The sequence below is a fragment of the Oenanthe melanoleuca genome, chromosome 25, assembly GCF_029582105.1.
Source record: "Oenanthe melanoleuca isolate GR-GAL-2019-014 chromosome 25, OMel1.0, whole genome shotgun sequence".
In the NCBI taxonomy this organism is placed as follows: domain Eukaryota; kingdom Metazoa; phylum Chordata; class Aves; order Passeriformes; family Muscicapidae; genus Oenanthe; species Oenanthe melanoleuca.
Window position 1 is genome coordinate 6,287,335 of NC_079358.1, and position 20,674 is coordinate 6,308,008.

A 20,674-nucleotide genomic window follows, 5' to 3' on the forward strand; every position below is an offset into this window, starting at 1 on the left:
GGGTGGGGTGGGGTGGAGGTGGGTGGAGGGGTCAGGGTGGGGCATCCCCAGCCCAAAGGTGGTGTGGGAGCTGACCTGGTTCTTCTTGATGAACTGCTGGACGGTCTGGAGGTTGGTGCCATGGTCCTTCAGCATGGCCAAGGGCAGGCGGTCCTGGACCCACATCTGGGGGCGGGGGTGGAGCTCGGCGTCATGGCTGTGCCCCATCCCATCCCCATTTCTGTGTTCACCTCCAGCTCACCCCATCTCCATTCTCATCTGTCTTCACCCCCATCCATCTTCATCCCATCTCCATCTCCATATTCATCCTGTCTCCATCTCCATCCCCATCCCGCTCCATCCCCATTTCTGTGTTCACCTCCAGCTCACCCCATCTCCATTCTCATCTGTCTTCATCCCCATCCATCTTCATCTTCATCCCATCTTCATCCTATCTTCATCTCCATCCAATCTCCATCTCCATCCCATCCCACCCCATCCCCATTTCTGTGTTCACCTCCAGCTCACCCCATCTCCATTCTCATCTGTCTTCACCCCCATCCATCTTCATCCCATTCCCATCTCCATCTCCATATTCATCCTATCTCCATCCCCATCCCCATCCCACTCCATCCCCATTTCTGTCTTCATCTCACCCCATCTCCATCTCACCCCATCCCATCTGCATCTCCATCCCCATCTCCAGCATTATCCACCTCCATCCCCATCCATCTTCATCTTCATCCCATCTCCATCTCCACCTCCACCTCCATCCCCATCCCATCTCCATCCTCATCCTTCTTCATCCCATCTCCACCTCCATTTCCTTCTCCATCTCCATCTCCATCTCCATCTCCATCTCCACCTTCATCCTATCTCCATCTCCATCCCATCCCACCCCTCCCATGCCCATTTCTGTCTTCATATCACCCCATTTCATCTGACCCCATCTCATCTGCATCTCCATCCCCAGCCTTATCTATCTTCATCCCCATCCATCTTCATCCCCCATCCATCTCCATCTCCACCTCCACCTCCATCTCCATCTCCAGCCTCATCCCATCTCCAGTCTCATCCATCTCCATCCCAGTTCCATCTCTACCTATGTCCACCCATCCCATCTCCATCTCCAGCCCCATTCATCTCAAACTTCATCCCATCTCCATCTCCATTCCTGTCCTATCCCCAACTTCATCCCATCTCCATCCCCATCCCCACTCCATCTCCATCTCCATCCCACTCCACCCCCACCCCCATCCCCATCTTCATCCCCATCTCCATCTCCAGCTTTCCATCCCCATCTCCATCTCCATCCCCATCCCATCTCCACCCCATCTCCATCTCCATCCCCATCCCATCTCCACCCCCATCTCCACCCCATCTCCATCTCCATCTCCACCCCATCTCCATCTCCATCTCCATCTCCACCCCATCTCCATCCCATCTCCACCCCATCTCCATCTCCATCCCCATCTCCATCTCCATCTCCATCTCCATCTCCATCTCCATCTCCATCTCCATCTCCATCTCCATCTCCATCTCCATCTCCATCTCCATCATCTCCATCCCCATCCCCTCTACCCCATCTCCATCTCCATCCCCATCCCCACCCCATCCCACCTCCATCTCCATCCCCACCCCACCCCGATACTCACCACCTCGTCCTCCAGCTCATGGCTGACCTGATGGACCTCCTTGGAGGCCAGCAGGATCCTCCGGCGCTCCTTGAGGGGCTCGATGAGGCGCACGATGCGCGTGCCCACCGCGCTCTGCCGCTCGCCCACCGCGTCCCGCCCGGCCGCCTGCGCCGGCAGCGCCGCCGCCTGCGCCTGCAGCTCGCCCACCTCCTTGTACCACTCCTCCACCTGCGACTCCATCGTCTGGGGACACGGTGGGGACACGGGGTCGGGAAGGTGGCCATGACGGGACCTCCAGAACTCAATGTGGAGCGTCACCCAAAAAAAGTGGTGGCCCCATAATTTGGTGTCCACCATGACGTGGAGTCCTTCCGTAACCTGATGTCCCCTCCCATAATGCGGTGGTCACTTAATTTGGTGGCCACCACAGTCTAGTGTCCACCATAACCTGGTGTCCCCTCCCATGATGTGGTGACCACCATAATCTGATGTCATCCCCCATAATGTGGTGTCCCTCATAATTTGCTGTCCACCATAACTTGGTGTCCACGATAATCTGGTGTCCACCATAACCTGATGTCCCCTCCCATGATGTGGTGTCCCTCCATAATGTGGTGGCCCCACAATTCGGTGCTCACCACAATCTGGTGTTCACCATAACCTGGTGTCCCTTTCCATGATGTGGTGTCTACCATAATCTGGTGTCCACCATAACCTGGTGTGCCCCCCATAATGTGGTGTCCCCCATAACTTAGTGTCCACCACAATCTGGTGTCCACTACAATCTGGTGTCATCCCCCACAGTCTGGCATCCACCACAATCTGGTGTCATCCCCCATACTGTGGTGTCCCTCATAATTTGGTGTCCACCACAGTCTGGTGTCCATCATAACCTGATGTCCCCACCCCATAATGTGGTGTCCCCCATAATTTAGTGTCCCGCTCATAACCTGGTGTCCCTCCATAACCTGCTGTCCCCCCAGCACCCAATGCCACCCCCAGACCTGGTGTCCCCCCAATAATCTGGTGACCCCCATAATCGGTCAAAGTCCCTCCATGATCTGCTGTCCCTCCAAGACATGGTGTCCCCTCATGTCCTGGTGTCCCCTCAACATCCAATGTCCCTCCAACACCCAATGTCCCTTCAAGACCTGGTGTCCCCCAAGGCCTGGTGTCCCCTCACATCCTGGTGTCCCCCCAACACCCAATGACCACCCAACATCCGATGACCATCCAAAACCCAAAGACCATCCAAGACGTGGTGTCCCCCCAAGACCCAACGTCACCGAAAGACCCAATGTCCCCTCAAGGCCTGGTGTCCCCCAATGTCCCCGAGGTCTCCGCAGCCCTACGTCCCCCTGAGACCTGTTGTCTCCCCAAGAACTGGTGTTCCCCAAGACCTAATGTCCCCCCAACGTCTGATGACCATTGAACACCCAATGATCATCCAAGACCCAATGTCCCCCCAACACCCAATGTCTCTTCAACATCCCTCAAGGCCTGGTGTCCCCTCACATCTTGGTGTCCCCCCAACACCCAACGTCCCCCAAAGACCCAATGTCCCTTCAAGATCTGGTGTCCCCAACACTCAATGTCCCCCCAACATGTGATGACCACCCAAATACCCAATGACCACCCAACACCCAATGCCCCCCCAACACCCAATGTCCCTTCAAGACCTGGTGTCCCCTCACATCCTGGTGTCTCCCCAACACCCAATGACCACCCAAGAATTGGTGTCCCTCCAACACCCAATGACCATCCAACCCTCATTGACCATCCAACACCCAATGACCATCCAACACCCAATGACCCTCCAACACCTATTTACCACCCAACACCCAATAATCATCCAACACCCAATGACCATCCAACACCCAATGAGCCTCCAACACCTATTTACCACCCAACACCCAATAATCATCCAACACCCAATGACCATCCAACACCCAATGAGCCTCCAACACCTATTTACCACCCAACACTCAATGACCTTCCAACATCCACTGACCATCCAACACCCAATGACCACCCAACACTCAATGACCTTCCAACATCCACTGACCATCCAACACCCAATGACCATCCAAGACCCAATGACCTTCCAACACCCAATGTCCCTCCAAGACCCAATGTTCCCCCAACACCCAATGTCCCTTCAAGATCTGGTGTCCCCCAAGGTCTGGTGTCCCCTCACATCCTGGTGTCTCCCCAACACCCAATGACCACCCAAGAATTGGTGTCCCCCAACACCCAATGACCATCCAAGACCCAATGACCATCCAAGACCCAATGTCCCCCAAAAAACCCAATGTCCCTTCAAGACTCATTGTCCCCCAAGGCCGGGTGTCCCCTCACATCCTGGTGTCTCCCCAACACCCAATGACCATCCAAGACCCAATGACCATCCAACACTCAATGAACCTCCAACACCCAATGACTATTCAACACCCAATGACCATCCAACACCCAATGTCCCTACAACACCCAATATCCCCCAAAGCCTGCTGTCCCCTCAACATCCCCAATGTCCCCCCAGCCCCACCTGCAGCCTCTTGAGCTGGCGGCTGACGCTGCGGAGGTCGGCGCCGCTACCCACGGTCTCCAGCTGCTCCTCCAGCCGGCCCAGCCGCGCCTCCATGTCGGCGTAGCTGCGCGCCAGGCGCTCGGCGGCCGCGGCCTCGGCCAGGCGCCGGCTCCGCGCCTGGCTGGTGCTCTCCAGCTCCTGCCAGCATCTCCGCAGCTCCTCCAGCTGCCGCCGCACCGCCCCGCTCAGCTCCGGCTTGGCCTGCACCAGCTCCTCGCCCTCCTGCGGTTCGGGGGTGAAGGGGGGACCCCGAATTTATCATGAGGGGTTTGGGAGCAAGGTGGGAACTCAAAATTTGTCACGTGGGGTTTGGGGTAAAAGGTGGGACCCCAAAATTCATCAGAAAGGGGTCTGGGGGCAATGGGGAACCCCAGAATTTATCATGAGGGGTTTTGGGTGGTTTGGGGGCAAGGTGGGACCCCAAAATTCAGCAGGAGGGGTTTAGAGTAAAAGGTGGGACCCCAGAATTCATCAGAAAGGGGTTTGGGGGCAATGGGGAACCCCAAAATTCATTGTGAGGGATTTGGGGTGGTTAAGGGGCAAGGGGGGACCCCAAAATTCAGCATGAGGGGTTTGGGAGCAAAGTGGGACCCTAAAATTTGTCATTAGGGGTTTGGGGGTGAGGGGAGACCCCAAAACTCATCACATGGGGTTTGGGGTAAAAGATGGGACCCCAAAATTTGTCACAAGTGGTTTGGGGTCAAGGTGGGACCCCAAAATTCATCATGAGGGTTTTGGGTGGTGAGGAGATGGTTGGGGCAGCTCCTGCCCCTCTCATGAGTGTTTTGGGGCAACGCGGGACCCCAAAATTCAGCATGAGGGGTTTGGGGGCAAGGAGGGACCCCCAGAATTAAACAGGAGGAGTTTGGGGGCAAATTAGGACCCCAAAATTAATCAGGAGGGGTTTGGGGTCAAGGTGGGACCCCTAAATTTGTCACAAGGGATTTGAGGGCAAAGGGGGACGCCAAAATTTATCACATGGGGTTTGGGGTAAACGGTGGGATTCCAGAAATCATCATTAGGGATTTGGGGGCAAAGGGGGACCCCAAAATTCATCATGAGGGGTTTGGGATCAAGGTGGGGCCCCAAAATTCATCACAAGGGTTTTGGGGTTGTTTAGGGGCAAGGTGGGACCCCAAACTTCCGCATGAGGGATATGGGGGCAAAGTGGGACCCCAAAATTTAGCATGAGGGTTTTGGAGTAAAAGGTTAGACCCCAAAATTCATCATGAGGGGTTTGGGGGCAAGGTGAGACCCCAGAATTTGTCACAAGGGGTTTGGGGGCAATGGGGGACCCCAGAATTCTGCATGACAGGTTTTTGGGCAATGGGAGATCCCAAAATTAATCATGAAGGGTCTGGGGGCAAGGAGGGACCCCAGAATTAAACAGGAGGGGTTTGGGGTGGTTTAGGGGCAAGGTGGGACCTGAAAATTCATCATGAGGGGTTTGGAGGCAAAGTGGGACCCCAAAATTCATCATTAGGAGTTTTGGGGCAATGGGAGACCCTAAAACTAATCTTGAAGGGTTTGGGGCAAGGAGGGACCCCAAAATTAATCAGGAGGGGTTTGGGGACAAATTAGGACCCCAAAATTCATCATGAGGGGTTTGGGGTAAATGGTGGGACCCTAAAATTTATCATGAGGAGTTTGGGGTAAACGGTGGGACCCTAAAATTTATCATGAGGGGTTTGGGGGCAATGGGAGATCCCAAAATTAATCATGAAGGGTTTGGGGTAAGGTGGGACCCCAAAATTCATCATTAGGAATTTGGGGTGGTTTGGGGTCAAGGTGGGACCCCAAATTTGTCACGAGGGGTTTGGGGGGACACAGAGAGACTCGGGGGGGGGGGGACACGGGGTGGGGGGGCAAGAGGGGGGACAGTGGGATAGTGGGGGAGGGGCAGGAGGGACACGGGGGGGTCACAGGGGGGTGACAGGAGGGGGGTGACACCGGGGGGGGGAGGGGACACGAGGGGGACACAGGAGGGGACACGGGAATAGTGGGGGAGGGGCAGGAGGGACACGGGGGGGACATGGGGACAGTGGGGGGACACGGGGAGGGGACACGGGGTGACAGGAGGGGGGGACAGGAGGGACACGGGGGGAACGACACGAGTGGGGGGACACGAGGGGAGACACCTGGAGGGGACACGGTGAGGGAGGGGACACGGGGACAGTTTGGGGGGGTGATACCACGAGGAGGGGGACACCGGGATAGTGGGGGAGGGGACAGGAGGGACACGGAGGGGAATGACACGAGTGGGGGGGACAGTGAGGGGTGACACCACGGGAGGGGGGGTGACAGGAGTGGGGGGACACGGGGACATTGTGGGGGGGTGACACGGGGGGGACACGAGGGGAGACACCTGGAGGTGACACGGTGCCAATTTTGGGTGGGGGGGGTGACACGGTGGGGGGGGGGACAGGGGACAGTGGGGGAGGGGACAAGAGGGACACGGGGGGGGGGGTGACACGGGGGGGGTGACACGGCGCCAATTTTGGGATGTGGGGGGAGGGGCCGCACCCGCAGCGCCGCCGAACGACGCCACCAAATGGGGGGGAGGGGGATGGGGGAGGGGGCGCTGCATCACCGCGCGCGCGGGGGGGGGGGAGGGGACAACCAACCCCCCCCCCCCCCCCCCATTTTCTCACCCCCCCCCGACTCATTTCATTTTTTATTTTTTTTTTAAATTTTTTTTATCCCCCCTCCCCCTCTCCCACCTCCCCGAACCTTCTCGATCCGCTCGAGCCACTCGCGGTTCTGCGCCAGCTCCGCCAGGAACGCGGGGTGCTGCAGCCACGGTTTTGGGGGGTCCCGCGGGGGGGGGTCGCGGGAGGGGTCCCCCGCCATCAGCGCCTTGTCCCGGATCCACGCATGGAGCTGCGGGGGGAGGGGCGGCTCCTCAGCACCCCCCCGATCCAGTTTTTTGGATTTTTTTTTTTTTTTTTTTTTTTTTGGGGGGGGGGTGTGGAATGGTTAAACCGCCCCCCTCTTCCTTCCTTTTTCACCCCCCCACCCCGAAAAATTAAAAAAAATTCTTTAGGGGAAAAAAAAAAAAAAATATATATATATATTTCAGTTTAAAAAAAAAAAAATTCTTTAGCGCAAAAAAAAAAAAAAAAAATCGGGTCAAAAAAAAATAATTAAAAGAAAATTCCTTAGCGCAAAAAAAAAAAAAAAAAATTAAAAAAATCGAGTAAAAAAAAAAAATTTTAAAAAATTCCTCAGAGCAAAAAAAAAAATCGGGTCAGATAAAATAATTGAAAAAAAATTCCTTAGCGCAATCAAAAACAAAAAAAAAAAAAAAAAACAAACAAAAACAAACAAACAAAAAAAAAAAATTAAAAAATCCGGGCAATAAAAAAAAATAAGAAGAAATGCGGTAAAAAAAAAATAATTAAAATAACAATCCGGTTAAAAAAAAAAAACTTAAAAAAATTCCTATGCGCAAAAAAAAAAAAATCGTTTGAGCAAAAATAAATAAATAAATAAATAAAATCCTTTGAGCAAAAAATGATTAAAATGAAATTCGTTTGGTCCAAAAAAAAGTTAAAAAAAAATATTCCTTTACGCACAAAAAAATAATTTAAATATAACTTGGGGGAAAAAAAAATACTTTGGGGAAAAAAATAATTTAAAAAAATTAAATCTAAATTACTTGGCGCAAAAAAATAAAAATTAAAAAATATTCAAACCCCCCTGCAGAAAATAAGAGGAGGAGCTCCTTCGTCTTTTAGGAAAAAAAAAAAAATTGTTTTTCTTCTCAAAAATAATCCTAAAAAAACTCGGAGGGGAAAGGGAGAGAGGAGCCCCCCCCCCCCGCTATTCCCAAAAATCCCAAAAATAGCGGAGGAGACCCCACTAAAAAAAAAAAAAAAATAAAAAAAGAGGAGGGGACCCCCTTTCCCAGAAAAAAAAAAAAAAAAAAATCCCCAAAAAATAGGAGGACACCTCTTTTCCCAAAAAAAAAAAAAAAAAAAATCCTAAAAAATAGGAGAGGACTCCTTTCGGAAAAAAAAAAAAAAAAAACCAAGAAAATGAGAGGGGACCCCCTTCCAAAAAAAAAAAAAAAAAAAAAAAAAAAAAAAAAAATTCCCAAAAAAGCAGAGGGGTTTTCCAAAAAAAAAAAAAAAAAAAAAAAATCCCAAAAAAATCCGAGAGGGGAAAGGGCCAGCGGAGCCCCCTCCCCCTCCTCTCTCTTTTTTATTTATTTATTTTATTTACTTTTTTTTTCGCCAAAAAAAGCGGCGGGTTTGGGGTCGGGGGGAGGGGTGAGGATGAGGATGGAGGAGGAGGAGGGGGGGGGGGGGGAGGGGAGGGGGGGGATGAAGATGGAGGAGGGGGAGGGGGGATGAAGATGACGGAGGAGGAGGATGGAGAGAGGGGAGGAAGGCGGTGGAGGAGGAGGGTGCGGAGGCTGCGGAGGCCGCGGGAGGATGAGGAGGATGAGGAGGGTGAGGAGGATGAGGAGGGTGAGGAGGAGGAAGGGCCGCGCGGCTCGGCCGTGATGCGGCAGATCCCGAGCGCAGCCGCGCGGGGCGGCAGCGCCAAAAAATCCCGAGGAGCGAGCGGGGCCCGGAACCGGCCGAGCCCGGCCCGAAAAAACCCGAATCCATCCCGAAAACACCCCGGGATCCATCCCAAAAATTACCCCTGACACATTGAAAACACCCCAAATCAATCCCGAAAACACCCCGGGATCCATCCCAAAATTACCCCGGATCCATCAAAAAAACACCCCGGATCCATCCCAAAATTAACCCGAATCCATCCCAAAAAACCGCAAAACCATCCCCAAAATACCCCGGATCCTCCCCAAAAATACCCCGAATCCATCCCAAAAATAGCCCGGATCCATCCTAAAAATAGCCCGGATCCATCCCAAAATTAACCCGAGAATCCATCCCAAAATCACCCCGGATCCCCAAAATCACCCCGAATCCATCCCAAAATACTCCGAATCCATCCCAAAATTACCACAAACCCATCCCAAATTTACCCCAAATCCATCCCAAAATTACCCCGAGAATCCATCCCAAAAAAACCCCGGATCCATCCCAAAAATTACCCCGCATCCATGCCGAAAAAACCCCAAATCCATCCAAAAATAACCCCGGATCCATCAAAAAAACACCCCGGATCCATCCCGAAAATACCCCGAAAATCCATCCCGAAAACACCCCGGATCCATCCCAAAATTACCCCGGATCCATCCCAAAAACACATCAAATCCATCCCAAAATTACCCTGGATCCATAAAAAAACCACCCCGGATCCATCCCAAAAAAACCACGAAACCATCCCAAAAATACCCCAAATCCATCCCATAATCACCCCGGATTCATCCCAAAATTACCCCGAGAATGCATCCCAAAATTACCCCGAAATGCCCCAAATCTGCCCCTAATTCACCCCAAAATATCCCAAATTCAGCCCAAAATGCCCCGAGTTCACCCCAAAATCCTGCAAAACCCCAAAAATCCACCCCAAAATAACCCCAGAAATTCACCCCGAAATCATACCAAATTCACCCCAAATGCCCTAAATCCCTCAAATCCGCCCCAAAACACCCCAAATCCATCCCAAAATTACCCCGAATTCATCCCAAAATCCTGCAAAACCCCACAAATTCACCCCCAAATTACCCCAGATCCACCCAAATGTCCCAAATCCTCCCCAAATCTACCCCAGATCCGCCCCAAATCCACCCCAAAATACCCCAAATCCAGCCCATGCCCAAATCCCCCAAAATGCCACAAATCCATCCAAAAATGTCCCAAAATCCACCCCAAATCCCCAAATTTGCCCCAAAATCACCTCGAAACGCCCCAAAATTTCCCAAGTCCAGCCCAAAATTACCCCAAATCTGCCCCAAATCCTCCAATTCCGCTCAAAATCCGCCTCAAATTGGACCAAATCCTCCAAATCCACCCCAAAATGTCCCAAAATCACGAAAATCCACCCCAAAATCCCCTGAAATCCACCCCAAATTCACCCTGAAGTACCCCAAATCTACTCCAGAATGCCCAAATCCACCCCAAATTCCTCCAAATCCACCCCAAAATCCCAAAATCCACCCCAAAATAACCCAAATATGCCCCAATTCCACCCCAAACCCACCCCAAAATGCCCCAAAATTTCCCGAATCCACCCCAAATGCCCAAAATCCACCCCAAAATTACCCCAAATCTGCCCCAAATCCTCCAATTCTGCTCCAAATCCGCCTCAAATTGGACCAAATCCTCCAAATCCACCCCAAAGTGTCCCAAAATCCACCCCAAAATCAACAAAATCCACCCCAAATTCCCCTAAAATCCAGCCCTAGTCCACCCCAAACCCCACAACATGCCACAAATCCACCCCAAAATGCCCCAAAATTTCCCGAGTCCACCCCAAAATCTCCCCAATCCACCCCAAATACCCCAAATCCACCCCAATACCCCACAAATCTACCCCAAAATGCCCCAAATCTGCCCCAAATCCACCCCAAATGCAGCCCAAATTCCCCTCCAAACGTCCCAAATCCACCCCAAATCCGCCCCAAAATAAACCCCAAATCCGCCCCAAATCCACCCCAAAATGCCCAAACCCACCCCAAATTCACCTCCAAATGTCCCAAATCCACTCCAAAATACCCCAAATCTACTCAAAAATTACTCCAAATCCACCCCCAAATGCCCCAAATCCACCTCAAAATCCCCAATTCCACCCCAAAATGCCCCAAATATGCCCCAAATCCACCCAAAACTACCCCAAATCCACCACCAAATCCACCCCAAAATTACCCGAAATCCGCCCCAAATTGGACCAAATCCTCCAAATCCACCCCAAAATCCCCAAATCCACCCCAAAATCTCCAAAATCCACTCCAAATCCCCTCAAATCCAGCCCTAGTCCACCCCAAACCCCACAAAATGCCACAAATCCACCCCAAAATGCCCCAAAATTTCCCGAGTCCACCCCAAATACCCCAAATCCACCCCAATACCCCACAAATCTACCCAAAAATTACCCCAAATCTGCCCCAAAATCCAGCCCAAAATGCCCCAAACCCACCCCAAATTCACCTCCAAATGCCCCAAATCCACCCCAAAATGCCCCAATTCCACCCCAAATACACCCCAAAATACCCCAAATTTTTCCGAATCCACCCCAAATGCCCCAAATCCACCCCAAAATTACCCCAAATCGACCTGAAATGTCCCAAATCCAGCCCCAAATCCACCCCAATACCCCAAAAATCTACCCCAAAATCCCCAATTCTACCCCAAAATGCCCCAAAATGCCCCAAATATGCCCCAAATCCACCCAAAACTACCCCAAATCCACCACCAAATCCACCCCAAAATTACCCCAAATCCACCCCAAAATTACCCTAAATCTGCCCCAAATCCTCCAATTCTGCTCCAAATCCTCCCCAAATTGGACCAAATCCTCCAAGTCCAGTCCAAAATGTCCCAAAATCCACCCCAAAATTACCAAAATCCACCCCAAAATCCCCTGAAATCCACCTCAAATTCACTCTGAAATACTCCAAATCTACTCCAAAATGCTCAAATCCACCCCAAATTCCTCCAAATCCACCCCAAAATCCCAAAATCCACCCCAAATGCAGCCCAAATTCACCTCCAAATGTCCCAAATCCACCCTAAATCCCCCAATCCACCCCAAAATCCCCCAAACCTGCCCCAAATCCACCCCAAAATACCCCAAATCCACCCCCAAATCCCACAAAATCCTCTCCAATCCGCCCCAAAATCCACCCACATGCCCCAAATCCACCCCAAAATACCCCAAATCTACTCCAAAATTACTCCAAATCCACTCCTAAATGCCCCAAATCCACCCCAAAATGTTCCAATTCCACCCCAAATCCACCCAAAATCCCCTCAAATCCAGTCCAAAATTTCCCCAAAAGTCCACCCCAAAAATTCTCCAATTCCATTCCAAATCTACCCCAAATCCCCAAATCCACCCCAAAATCCCCAAATCTGCTCCAAATCTGGCCTAAAATCCCCCAAATCCACCCGAAAATGTCTCAAATCCATCCCCAAAATCCCCCAAATCCACCCCAAAATGCCCCAAATTTCACCCCAAAATGTTCCAGTTCCACCCCCAAATCCACCCAAAAATCCCCTCGAATCCAATCCAAAATTACCCCAAAAATTCCCCAATTCCATTCCAAATACCCAAAATCACCCCAAAATGCCCAAAAATCCCCCAAATCCACCCCAAAATGCCCCAAATCTTCCCCAAATCCAGCCTAAAATCCCCCAAATCCACCCCCAAATCCCACAAAATCCTCTCCAATCCACCCCAAAATCCCCCAAATCCACCCAAAAATCCGCCCCAAAATACCCCAAAACCCCACAAATCGACCCCAAAATACCCCAAATCCTTCCCAAATCCGCCCCAAAATCACCAAATCCACCCCAAAATCTTTGGGGTTTTGGGGACTCACTTTCCCCAATTTTGGGGGAGATCTTTGGGGTCCACCCACCCCAAATCCACCCCAAACCTGCAGGAGAACCCCAAAAATGGGGAATTTGGGGGGGGCTCAGATTTTTGGGGGGGGTCTGAAATTTTGGGAGGGTCTCAGATTTTTGGGTGTCCCGTTTTTGGGGTGTCCCATTTTGGGGTGACTCTCAGATTTTGGGGTGTCAGATTTTGGGGTGTCCCATTTTGGGGTCTGTCAGATATTTTGGGCCGTCCTATTTTTGGGGTCTCCGATTTTGTGGTGTCAGATTTTTGGGGTCTCAGATATTTTGGGGTTTCTCTCAGATTTTGGGGTGCCCCAGTTTTGGAGTCTCTCAGATGATTTTTTGGGGTGGTCTCACAGATTTTGGGGTCTCTCCATTTTTGTAGTGTCAGATTTTGAGGTGTCCCAGTTTTTGGGATGTCCCATTTTGAGGTCTCAGATTTTGGGGTCTCAGTTTTTGGGGTGCCCCATTTTGAGGTGTCTCAGAGTTTTGGGGCTTCTTAGATTTTGGGGTCTCTCCAATTTTGGGGTCTCAGATTTTGGGGTGTCTCAGATGATTTTTTGGGGTCTCACAGATATTTTGGGGTGTCCCATATTTGGGGTGGTCTCAGATGATTTTGGGGTCTCTCAGATTTTGGGGTGTCCCATTTTTTGGGGTGCCTCATTTCTTGGAGTGTCCTGTTTTTGGGGTCTCTCAGATTTTGGGGTCTCCGATTTTGGGGTCTCTCAGATGATTTTTGGGATGTCCCATTTTTTGGAGTCTCTCAGATTTTTGGGGTGTCCCATTTTGGGGTAACTCTCAGATTATGGGGTGTCCCATTTTTGGGGGTGTCTCATTATTAGGGTCTGTCAGATTTTGGGGTCTCTCCAATTTTTGGGATCCCAGATTTTGGGGTCTCTCAGATTTTGGGGTGCTCCATTTTTGGGGTCTCAGAATTTGGGGTGTCTCCATTTTTGGGGTCTCACAGATTTTGGTGTCTCTCTGTTTTCGGGGTTTCAGATTTTGGGGTCTCAGATAATTTTTGGGGTGCACCATTTTTGGTGTCTCAGATTTTGGGGTGTCTCAGATGATTTTTTGGGGTCTCACATTTTGGGGTCTCAGCTGATTTTCAGGGTTTCAGATTTTGGGGTGTCCCAAATGATTTTTGGGGTGCCCCGTTTTTGGGGTGTCCCAGGAGATTTTGGGGTGCCCCGTTTTTGGGGTGTCCCAAGAGATTTTGGGGTGCCCCGTTTTTGGGGTCCCAGCTGATTTTAGGGTCTCAGATTTTTGGGGTGCCCCATTTTTGAGGTCCCCGCCGATTTTGGGGTCTCACCTCGCGGCTCTCCTGCAGGAATCGCTGCAGCTCCAGCTGATCCCGGAGCCGCCGTGCCCGGTCCTGGGCCAGCTGCTGGTTCCGCTGGCTCCTGGGGGGATAATTAATTAATTAATTAATAATAAGTAATAATTAATAATTAACCCCTTAAATAACCCCTTAATTAACCACTAATGAATACTAATGAAACCCTAAATAACCCTTCATAAATCCCTCATTATCCCTAATTAACCCTAACCCAGTCCTGGGCCAGCTGCTGGTTCTGCTGGCTCCTGGGGGGATAATTAATTAATTAATTAATTATTAATTAATTAACCCTAATAAATCTTTCATTAACTCCTTAATTAGCCACTTAGTAACCCCTAGTTATCTGCTAATTAACTCTTCATTAACCCTCAATTAAATCATCCAGTCCTGGGCCAGCTGCTGGTTCTGCTGGCTCCTGGGGAGACAATTAATAATTAATAATTAATAATTAATAATTAATAAATAATAATAATTAATAAACTATTAATTAACCACTAATTAACCCTTAATTAACCCTTCATAAAGCCCTCATTAACCCCTAATTAACCCTAACCCAGTCCTGGGCCAGCTGCTGGTTCCACTGGCTCCTGGGGGAAAATATTAATTAATTAGTTACTAATTAACCCTTCATTAACCCTTTAATTAACCTTTTAATTAACCCTTTAATTAACCACGAATGAACCCCTAAATAACCCTAACAACTAATTAACCCCTAAAACAACCCCAATTAACCCCAACCCTAACCCAGTCCTGGGCCAGCTGCTGGTTCCACTGGCTCCTGGGGAAGAATAATTAATTAACAATTAATTAACCCTTTAATTAACCCTTTAATTAACCACTAATTAACCTCTAATTAACCACTAATCAACCCTTGATAAACCCCTCATTAACCCCTAATTGATCCTAACCCAGTCCTGGGTTAGCTGCTGGTTCCACTGGCTCCTGGGGGAACAATTAATTAATTAATAATAGACCACTAATTAACCACTAATGAACCTCTAAATAATCCTTCATTAGCCCCCCATTAACCCCTAATTAACTCATCTAGTCCTGGGCCAGCTGCTGGTTCCGCTGGCTCCTGGGTGGATATAATTAATTAATCATTAATGATTAATTAATCATTAATTACTCACTAATTAAGCCCTAATTAACCCTTAATTGACCTCTTAATAATCCCTAGTTATCTCCTAATTAACTCTTCATTAGCCCTTAATTAACTCATCCAGTCCTGGGCCGGCTGCAGGCTCTGCTGGATCCTGAGCAGGAAACAATTAATTAACTATTATTAACAATTAACTAATTAACTAACAATTATTAACTTCTAATTAACCATTAATTAACTAGAATTAACTCTGCATTAGCCACTAATTAGCCCCTAATTAACCCTAACCCTAACCCAGTCCTGGGCCAGCAGCTGGTTCCTGGGGGGAAATAATTAATTACCCACTAATTAAGCCTAATTAATCTATAATTAACCATTAATTAACCCTAACTAACAACTAATTATCCCCTTAATTAACCCCTAGTTAACCCTAACCTTACCAGGGTCCTGGGCCAGCTGCTGGTTCCCCTGGCTCCTGGGGGGAAGTAATTAATTAATCAATCATTAATTAATCACTAATTAACCACTAATTCACCACTAATTAACCACTAATTCACCTTAATGTATGCTTAATCTTTGAGATCCTACACGAATTTTAGGATCCTACACATAATTTTTGAGATCCTACACAGAATTTTTGGGATCCTACACAGAAATTTTGAGATCCTACAAGGAATTTTTTACATCCTACATGGAATTTTGGGGTCGTACACGGAATTTTTTGGATCCTACACGGAATTATGGGGTCGAATTTTTAAGACCCTAGACAGAATTTTGAGATCCTACACTTTATTTTGGAGATCCTACACAGAATTTTTAAGAACCTACACAGAATTTTAAGATCCTCCACAGAATTTCAAGATCCTACACGGAATTTTGAGATCCCACACAGAATTTTTGAGATCTCACACAGAATTTTGAGACTCTACATGGAATTCTGAGATGCTCCATGTAATTTTTGGGATCCTACACATAAATTTTGAGATCCTACAAGGTATTTTTTATGCCCTACACAGAATTTTGGGGTCGTACACAGAATTTCTTGGATCCTACATGAAATTATGGGGTCGTACACAGAATTTTTATGATCCTAGACAGAATTTTGAGATCCTACACTTTATTTTGGAGATCCTACACAGAATTTTGAGATCCCACAGGGAATTTTTGAGATCCTACATGGAATTTCGAGATCCTACACTTAATCTTTGAGATCCTAAATGAAATATTCAGATCCTCCTCGAATTTCTAAGATCCTACAGAGAATTTTGAGATCCTACACGAAATTTTTATGATCCTACACAGAATTTTGAGATGCTACATGAAGTTTTTGAGATCCTACATGGATTTTTTGTTATCCTACATGGAATTTTCGAGATCCTACACTTAATCTTTGAGATCCTAAATGAAATTTTGAAATCATACACGAATTTCTAAGATCCTACAGAGAATTTTGAGATCCCACACTGAATTTTTAAGATCCTACACAGAAATTTGAGGTCCTACATGTAATTTTTGAGATCTTACATGAATTTTTGAGATCCTACAAATAATTTTGAGATCCTACATGGAATTTTGAGATCCTACATGGAATTCCAAGATCCTACACACAATTTTTGAGACCCTACATGAAATTTTGGGGTTGTAGACAGAATTTTGAGACTCTACATGGAATTATGAGATCCTACATGTAAATTTTGGGATCCTACACAGAAATTTTGAGATCCTACACGGAATTTTTTCTGTCCTACACAGAATTTTGGGGTCGTACACGGGATTTTTTGGATCCTTCATGAAATTATGGGGTTGTACACAGAATTTTGAGATCCTACACAGAATTTTAAAAATCCTACACGGAATTTTGCGTTCCAGGTTCTTCTCCCGGACGAGCCCCCACCTGTCCCTGAGCCCGGCCACGGCCTTGGCCACGCGCTCGCCGTGCAGGTTCTGGGATCCTGCATGGAAATTTGGGATCCTACACGGAATTTTTAAAATCCTACATGGAATTTTGGGGTCCTGGGTGGGGTTCTGAGGTTCATGGTGGTTTTTTTCGGTCCTGGGTGGTGTTTGGGGTCCTATATGGAATTTTGAAATCCTACACACAATTTTGGGATCTTACACAGAAGTTTTAAGATCCTACAAAGAGTTTTGAGATCCTACACAGAATTTTTAAAATCCTACACAGAAATTTGAGATCCTACATGTAATTTTCGAGATCTTACATGGAATTTTTGATGCCCTACACAGAATTTTGAGATCCTACATGGAATTCCGAGATCCTACACACAATTTTTGAGACCCTACGTAAAATCTTGGGGTCGTAGACAGAATTTTGAGGCTCTACATGGAATTCTGAGATCCTACATGCAAATTTTGGGATCCTACTCATAAATTTTGAGATCCTACAAGGTATTTTTTATGCCCTACACAGAATTTTGGGGTCGTACACAGAATTTCTTGGATCCTACATGAAATTATGGGGTTGTACACAGAATTTTTAAGATCCTAGACGGAATTTTGAGATCCTACACTTTATTTTGGAGATCCTACACAGAATTTTGAGATCCCACAGGGAATTTTTGAGATCCTACATGGAATTTCGAGATCCTACACTTAATCTTTGAGATCCTAAATGAAATATTCAGATCCTCCTCGAATTTCTAAGATCCTACAGAGAATTTTGAGATCCTACACGAAATTTTTATGATCCTACACAGAATTTTGAGATGCTACATGAAGTTTTTGAGATCCTACATGGATTTTTTGTTATCCTACATGGAATTTTCGAGATCCTACACTTAATCTTTGAGATCCTAAATGAAATTTTGAAATCATACACGAATTTCTAAGATCCTACAGAGAATTTTGAGATCCCACACTGAATTTTTAAGATCCTACACAGAAATTTGAGGTCCTACATGTAATTTTTGAGATCTTACATGAATTTTTGAGATCCTACAAATAATTTTGAGATCCTACATGGAATTTTGAGATCCTACATGGAATTCCAAGATCCTACACACAATTTTTGAGACCCTACATGAAATTTTGGGGTTGTAGACAGAATTTTGAGACTCTACATGGAATTATGAGATCCTACATGTAAATTTTGGGATCCTACACATAAATTTTGAGATCCTACAAGGAATTTTTTATGCCCTACACAGAATTTTGGTGTCGTACACAGAATTTCTTGGATCCTACATGAAATTATGGGATTGTACACAGAATTTTGAGCTCCTACACTGAATTTTTAAAATCCTGCATGGAATTTTGGGTTCCAGGTGTTTTGAGCCCCCACCTGTCCCTGAGCCCCGCCACGGCCTCGGCCACGAGCTCGCCGTGCAGGTTCTGGGATCCTGCATGGAAATTTGGGATCCTACACGGAATTTTTAAAATCCTACATGGAATTTTGGGGTCCTGGGTGGGGTTCTGGGGTTCATGGTGGTTTTTTTCGGTCCTGGGTGGTGTTTGGGGTCCTATACGGAATTTTGAGATCCTACACACAATTTTGGGATCTTACACAGAATTTTTAGGATCCTAGACAGAATTTTGAGATCCTACATGGAATTTTTGAGATCCTACACGGAACTTTTATGATCCTACACGGAATTTTGAGATCCTACATGAAATTTTTAAAATCCTACACAGAAATTTGAGGTCCTACATGTAATTTTCGAGATCTTACATGGAATTTTTGATGCCCAACACAGAATTCTGAGATCATACACAGAATTTTGAGATCCTACATAGAATTCTGAGATCCTACACACAATTTTTGAAATCGTACACTAAATCTTGGGGTCATAGACAGAATTTTGAGACTCTGCATGGAATTATGAGATACTACATTTAATTTTTGGGATCCTACACAGAAATTTTGAGATCCTACACAGAATTTTTAAAAAAAATTTAAAAAGAATTTTGGGTTCCAGGTTCTTCTCCCGGATGAGCCCCCACCTGTCTCTGAGCCCGGCCATGGCCTCAGCCACGCGCTCGCTGTGCAGGTTCTGGGATCCTGCATGGAAATTTGGGATCCTACACGGAATTCTGGGGTCCAGGTGTGTCAGGCTGTGCCCCTACCTGTCCCTGAGCCCGGCCATGGCCTCGGCCACGCGCTCGCTGTGCAGGTTTTGCTGCCGCCGGAGGCTCTCGCCGGCCTGCAGCACCTGCTGCACCTTCTGCAGGCTCAGCTCCAGCGTGGTGGTGAAGTCCTGGTGCTCCTTCAGCGCCTTGGTGACGCCCTCCACTGAGTCCGGCAGCTCGGCGTGCGCCAGGACGGACTCCTGGAGGGGTCAGGGAGGGGTGGTGACCGCTGGGCTGGGCGTGGGGTGGTCACATCAAAGAGAGGGAGGGTCCAGCGGGAGCTGGGGGCCACCCAAAATCTACCACCCAAAATCCTCTTCCACCCAAAATCCACCAACCAGGACCTGTCACCACCTAAATCCATCAGCCAAAACTTTCTGTAGCCCAAATCCACCACCCAAAATATTCTTTTAGACATCTGCATCAACTAGGACCTGTCACCACCAAAAATCCAACACCTAAAACCTTCTAGAAACCGTTCCCACCACCCAAAATCTTCCTTCACCCAAATCTATCAACCAGGACCTGTCACCATCTGAATCCACCAACCAGGACCTTTTACAAATCATTCCCAGCACCCAAAATCTTCTTTCACCTATTTCCATCAACCAGGACGTTCTCCCATCCAGGTCAATCAACCAGGACCTGTCCCTAGCCAAATCCACCACCTGAGACCTTCAACAAACTTTTCCCACCACCCAAAATCTTCTTCCACCCAAATCCATCAACCAGGACCTGTCACCACTCAAATCCAGCATCCAAAACCTTCTGCAGCCCAAATCCACCACCCAAAAATCTTCTTCCACCCAAATCCATCACCTAAGACCTTCTAGAAACCGTTTCCACCAGCCAAAATCTTCTTCCACCCAAATCCATCAACCAGGACCTTCTACAGCCCAAATCCACCACCCAAAATCATCTACAAGCCATTCCCACCATCCAAGATGTTCTTCCACCCAAATCCATCAACCAGGGCTTGTCACAACCCATCTCCATCATTCAAAACCTTCTACAGCCCAAATCCATCACCCAAGACGTTCTAGAAACCGTTCCCACCACCCAGAATCTTCTCCCGCCCAAATCCACCAATCCAGACTTTCTCCAACCCAAATGCACCAACCAGGACCTGTCACCACTCAAATCCAGCATCCAAAACCTTCTACAGCCCAAATCCACCACCCAAAAATCTCCTTCCACCCAAATCCATCACTCAAGACCTTCTAGAAACCGTTTCCACTACCCAAAATCTGCTCCCACCCAAATCCAGCAACCAGGACCTGTCACCATCCGAATCCACCAACCAGGACCTTTTACAAATCATTCCCAGAACCCAAAATCTTCTTTCACCTATTTCCATCAACCAGGACGTTCTCCCACCCAGGTCAATCAACCAGGACCTGTCCCTAGCCAAATCCACCTCCTGAGACCTTCAACAAACTGTTCCCACCACCCAAAATCTTCCTTCAC

At 48.0% G+C, this 20,674-nt stretch overlaps 1 protein-coding gene across 1 annotated transcript in view; it reads right to left on the reverse strand.

Moving 5' to 3' along the window:
- LOC130263356 (spectrin beta chain, non-erythrocytic 4-like) overlaps positions 1-20,674 on the reverse strand; it is a 38,936-nt gene that overhangs the window by 183 nt on the left and 18,079 nt on the right. Inside the window, exons 14-19 of the mRNA XM_056510862.1 lie at positions 19,205-19,407; positions 13,996-14,086; positions 6,934-7,083; positions 4,162-4,425; positions 1,635-1,859; positions 53-165 (exon numbers count right to left, since the gene is read on the reverse strand). Of these exons, the coding sequence (XP_056366837.1) occupies positions 53-165; positions 1,635-1,859; positions 4,162-4,425; positions 6,934-7,083; positions 13,996-14,086; positions 19,205-19,407 (1,046 nt within the window). The remainder of the gene's footprint in view (positions 1-52; positions 166-1,634; positions 1,860-4,161; positions 4,426-6,933; positions 7,084-13,995; positions 14,087-19,204; positions 19,408-20,674) is intronic.